The sequence below is a fragment of the Electrona antarctica genome (genome assembly GCF_951216825.1).
Source record: "Electrona antarctica genome assembly, contig: scaffold_152, whole genome shotgun sequence".
In the NCBI taxonomy this organism is placed as follows: Eukaryota; Metazoa; Chordata; class Actinopteri; order Myctophiformes; family Myctophidae; genus Electrona; species Electrona antarctica.
In genome coordinates this window covers 70,001-75,836 of record NW_027637958.1, presented here as the reverse complement: position 1 = coordinate 75,836, position 5,836 = coordinate 70,001, and the positions used below count along the sequence as shown (strand labels likewise).

Genomic DNA, 5,836 nt, shown 5'->3' with positions numbered 1-5,836 from the left:
GTGTGACTGTAGAGGGGAGCTGTGTGTGTCTGTGACTGTAGAGGGGAGCTGTGTGTCTGTGACTGTAGAGGGGAGCTGTGTGTGACTGTAGAGGGGAGCTGTGTGTGACTGACTGTAGAGGGGAGCTGTGTGTGTCTGTGACTGTAGAGGGGAGCTGTGTGTGACTGTAGAGGGGAGCTGTGTGTGTCTGTGACTGTAGAGGGGAGCTGTGTGTCTGTGACTGTAGAGGGGAGCTGTGTGTGTCTGTGACTGTGCCCAGGTGATGATGGTCGTTGATACTCATCAAGGAAGGCAATTATGTTTCTGCACTGTCAAAAGTAATGCTACTTTTTTGCAATGTAGTTAAATAAAAAATCTCAGGGGGGAAGATAAATTATATAAAATTAAAAAAAACGGTAATTCTTCTTTAAAATATATATATTTTTTAATATTGTGAAAAATCGTATCGTGAGTTGAGTGAATCATTACATGCCTATGTATCACTATCACTATCAGTGAATCATTACATGCCTATGTATCACTATCATAGTCACTATCATTCACTATATCTGTATCACTATCACTATCATAGTCACTATCATTCACTATATCTGTATCACTATCACTATCATAGTCACTATCATTCACTATATCACTATCTGTATCACTATCACTATCATAGTCACTATCATTCACTATATCACTATCTGTATCACTATCACTATCATAGTCACTATCATTCACTATATCACTATCTGTATCACTATCACTATCATAGTCACTATCATTCACTATATCACTATCTGTATCACTATCACTATCATAGTCACTATCATTCACTATATCACTATCTGTATCACTATCACTATCATAGTCACTATATCACTATCTGTATCACTATCACTATCATAGTCACTATATCACTATCATTCACTATAATCACTATATCACTATCAGTCACTATAATCACTATCAATAATCATGCCTATGTATTAATATTAATCTTTTCTCCTGTCTCCTCAGACGGTATCTTTGCTGACGCCGTGTTCCGGTTCAACGCCAACATCTCCTACAGCGGAGTCCTGCACGCCGTCACGCAAGACGTAAGAGTCTATCTATCTGACCTGACGTTAGAGTCTATCTATCTGACAGGACCTGACGTAAGAGTCTATCTATCTGACAGGACCTGACGTTAGAGTCTATCTATCTAAAGGACCTGACGTTAGAGTCTATCTATCTAAAGGACCTGACGTTAGAGTCTATCTATCTGACAGGACCTGACGTAAGAGTCTATCTATCTGACAGGACCTGACGTTAGAGTCTATCTATCTAAAGGACCTGACGTAAGAGTCTATCTATCTAAAGGACCTGACGTAAGAGTCTATCTATCTGACAGGACCTGACGTTAGAGTCTATCTATCTGACAGGACCTGACGTAAGAGTCTATCTATCTAAAGGACCTGACGTTAGAGTCTATCTATCTGACAGGACCTGACGTTAGAGTCTATCTATCTAAAGGACCTGACGTTAGAGTCTATCTATCTAAAGGACCTGACGTTAGAGTCTATCTATCTGACAGGACCTGACGTTAGAGTCTATCTATCTAAAGGACCTGACGTTAGAGTCTATCTATCTAAAGGACCTGACGTTAGAGTCTATCTATCTGACAGGACCTGACGTTAGAGTCTATCTCTCTGACAGGACCTGACGTAAGAGTCTATCTATCTGACAGGACCTGACGTTAGAGTCTATCTATCTGACAGGACCTGACGTTAGAGTCTATCTATCTGACAGGACCTGACGTTAGAGTATATCTATCTAAAGGACCTGACGTTAGAGTCTATCTATCTGACAGGACCTGACGTTAGAGTATATCTATCTAAAGGACCTGACGTTAGAGTCTATCTATCTAAAGGACCTGACGTTAGAGTCTATCTATCTGACAGGACCTGACGTAAGAGTCTATCTATCTGACAGGACCTGACGTTAGAGTCTATCTGACAGGACCTGACGTTAGAGTCTATCTATCTAAAGGACCTGACGTTAGAGTCTATCTATCTAAAGGACCTGACGTAAGAGTCTATCTATCTAAAGGACCTGACGTTAGAGTCTATCTATCTGACAGGACCTGACGTTAGAGTCTATCTATCTAAAGGACCTGACGTTAGAGTCTATCTATCTGACAGGACCTGACGTTAGAGTCTATCTATCTGACAGGACCTGACGTAAGAGTCTATCTATCTAAAGGACCTGACGTTAGAGTCTATCTATCTGACAGGACCTGACGTTAGAGTCTATCTATCTGACAGGACCTGACGTTAGAGTCTATCTATCTGACAGGACCTGACGTTAGAGTCTATCTATCTGACAGGACCTGACGTTAGAGTCTATCTATCTGACAGGACCTGACGTTAGAGTCTATCTATCTGACAGGACCTGACGTTAGAGTCTATCTATCTGACAGGACCTGACGTTAGAGTCTATCTATCTGACAGGACCTGACGTTAGAGTCTATCTATCTGACAGGACCTGACGTTAGAGTCTATCTATCTGACAGGACCTGACGTTAGAGTCTATCTATCTGACAGGACCTGACGTTAGAGTCTATCTATCTGACAGGACCTGACGTTAGAGTCTATCTATCTAAAGGACCTGACGTAAGAGTCTATCTATCTAAAGGACCTGACGTTAGAGTCTATCTATCTGACAGGACCTGACGTAAGAGTATATCTATCTAAAGGACCTGACGTAAGAGTCTATCTATCTGACAGGACCTGACGTTAGAGTCTATCTATCTGACAGGACCTGACGTAAGAGTCTATCTATCTGACAGGACCTGACTTTAGGGTCTATCTATCTGACCTGACGTTAGAGTCTATCTATCTGACCTGACGTAAGAGTCTATCTATCTGACAGGACCTGACGTTAGAGTCTATCTATCTGACAGGACCTGACGTTAGAGTATATCTATCTGACAGGACCTGCCATAAGAGTCTATCTATCTGACAGGACCTGACGTTAGAGTCTATCTATCTGACAGGACCTGACGTAAGAGTCTATCTATCTGACAGGACCTGACGTTAGAGTATATCTATCTAAAGAACCTGACGTTAGAGTATATCTATCTGACAGGACCTGACGTTAGAGTATATCTATCTAAAGGACCTGACTTTAGGGTCTATCTATCTGACAGGACCTGACGTAAGAGTATATCTAAAGGACCTGACGTTAGAGTCTATCTATCTGACAGGACCTGATGTTAGAGTCTATCTATCTGACAGGACCTGACGTTAGAGTATATCTATCTGACAGGACCTGACGTAAGAGTATATCTATCTAAAGAACCTGACGTTAGAGTCTATCTATCTGACAGGACCTGACTTTAGGGTCTATCTATCTGACAGGACCTGACGTAAGAGTATATCTAAAGGACCTGACGTTAGAGTCTATCTATCTGACAGGACCTGATGTTAGAGTCTATCTATCTGACAGGACCTGACGTTAGAGTCTATCTATCTGACAGGACCTGACGTTAGAGTCTATCTATCTGACAGGACCTGACGTTAGAGTCTATCTATCTGACAGGACCTGACGTTAGAGTCTATCTATCTGACAGGACCTGACGTTAGAGTCTATCTATCTGACAGGACCTGACGTTAGAGTATATCTATCTGACAGGACCTGACGTTAGAGTCTATCTATCTGACAGGACACAACAGGTGAGATTTAATTTGGTGCTCTCTGATAGGGCAGTGGGCAGTACAGGGGCCCCCCAGGGGCCCCCCTCTCTGATAGGGCAGTGAGCAGTACAGGGGCCCCCCTCTCTGATAGGGCAGTGAGCAGTACAGGGGCCTCCCAGGGGTCAGTTAGCTCCTCCCTTTTGTTTACTCAATAGAGGGTGTGCGCGTGACATCATTGTACCTGGAAGTTATGCGGGAACGCCCACTGAGTGGCAAAAAACTACTTTCTGGCCTCGACAGCCCCATTCATCCACACAGAAAAGTCCTGTCTGATTGCAATAAACAATGTTAAACTCACCAACATTGCAGCTGTACGAAAAGCTTGAATTATCCTCTTTCTATCTGCAAAGTTTTTGTTTCATAAAAATCCACCATAGAAACGTTGTGAGCTACTTTTCAGAGTTTGGAAGTGCTTGTTTTCAATAGAGCACCGAAGTCCTGACGTCACTGCCCTCTACTATCAGTAGAGGGCGCCAGTCCCATGGTTCGTGTATTTTTTCAAGCATTGTACTCTCCATAGGGGGATTTTAGATCGCCTCATATAAGAACTGTGTTTGAAAAATAAACCGATCACCCCGGCCTTTTCACTCATATGGATATGAAGCATCGACTGAAGGTGGAAATGTACAAATATACCCAAAGAGTAACGAAATAAGTGTTAGAAACGAGCCAAACAACCCAGAGACTTCCGGGTAGGCTGCTTCTGCCCGCAGCCCGTCGCACAACAGAAACTGAACGTTAATTACGTTTATTTTAATTTTTATTTTATTGATATATAATGTATCGTGGTTAGTACGAGTCGAGTCACCACCAGCTGAGCTTACGTCAACGAGGAATCTCAGGAACGCAATATGTTGACAGCTGGGCGTGACGTATGTGCTCAGCGACATTGCATTCATATGTAGTTGCAAGGCTTTTGCGGTCACATTCATTCCATTTTCTCTAGAAACTGGCTGTATCAAATATGAATGGACATCATTAACGACGCACAGCCACTCCCCTGACAGAAAGCCGGGGTGGTTGGTTTATTTTTCAAACACAGTTCTTATATGAAGCGACATAAAATCGCCCTATGGAGATTTCAATACAAATAAAAATACACGAACCTGTGTGTTGGTGCCCTCTACTGAAAGTGACGTCAGACTTCGGTGCTCTATAACACAACATTTAGCTGCCTCCTGCATTATTCGACATTTAGAAACGGCAGGACGGTGGAGTGATTTACAACGAGTGCTTCCAAACTCCAACCCTCCATGCTGCTCAATGTGTTGCCACTCAGTCTAGATGAGGGGGCGTGTCCTGATAGGAAAATCATGCATAATCTTTATACACAAATGACTGTGTCCGCTCACAGCCCAATAGGCCTATCTCACAGCCCCCTTTCCACGCCCACTTCCGGTAGATAGTGGTGTCATTTCCTAATGTTAAAATGTCAAAGACCGATAATAATATGAAGAAAACACAAAGCTATAACAACTCAAATAAGTAGAATAAACCTTACCTTTACAAAACGGTAGTTTGTGGCTTGTGAAAATACCTCTTTTAACATGGAAGCCTATGGACCGCAGAAAAAATAACACCACTAGCTCCAAAAGGGGGCGTGGAAATGCTGTGAGATAGGCCTATCAGTGTGTAGTCAAGTTCTCTGACGACACTGTTATCCTTAGTCTACTCACACGTGAAGGTAACACCAGTAGCTACAACTGGAGTGGACAGGTTGGTGACCTGGTGGACAGGTTGGTGACCTGGTGGACAGGTTGGTGTGACCTGGTGGACAGGTTGGTGACCTGGTGGACAGGTTGGTGACCTGGTGGACAGGTTGGTGTGACCTGGTGGACAGGTTGGTGACCTGGTGGACAGGTTGGTGACCTGGTGGACAGGTTGGTGACCTGGTGGACATGTTGGTGACCTGGTGGACAGGTTGGTGACCTGGTGGACAGGTTGGTGACCTGGTGGACATGTTGGTGACCTGGTGGACAGGTTGGTAACCTGGTGGACATGTTGGTAACCTGGTGGACAGGTTGGTAACCTGGTGGACAGGTTGGTGACCTGGTGGACAGGTTGGTGACCTGGTGGACATGTTGGTGACCTGGTGGACAGGTTGGTGGACAGGTTGG

At 43.8% G+C, this 5,836-nt stretch overlaps 1 protein-coding gene across 1 annotated transcript in view; it reads left to right on the top strand.

The window, feature by feature from the left end:
- The window catches only part of LOC306918510 (dnaJ homolog subfamily C member 13-like), a gene marked incomplete at its 3' end in the record, with an annotated part of 137,277 nt that overhangs the window by 67,236 nt on the left and 64,205 nt on the right, over positions 1-5,836 (top strand). Inside the window, exon 8 of the mRNA XM_079531411.1 lies at positions 1,003-1,082. Within this exon, the coding sequence (XP_079387537.1) occupies positions 1,003-1,082 (80 nt within the window). The remainder of the gene's footprint in view (positions 1-1,002; positions 1,083-5,836) is intronic.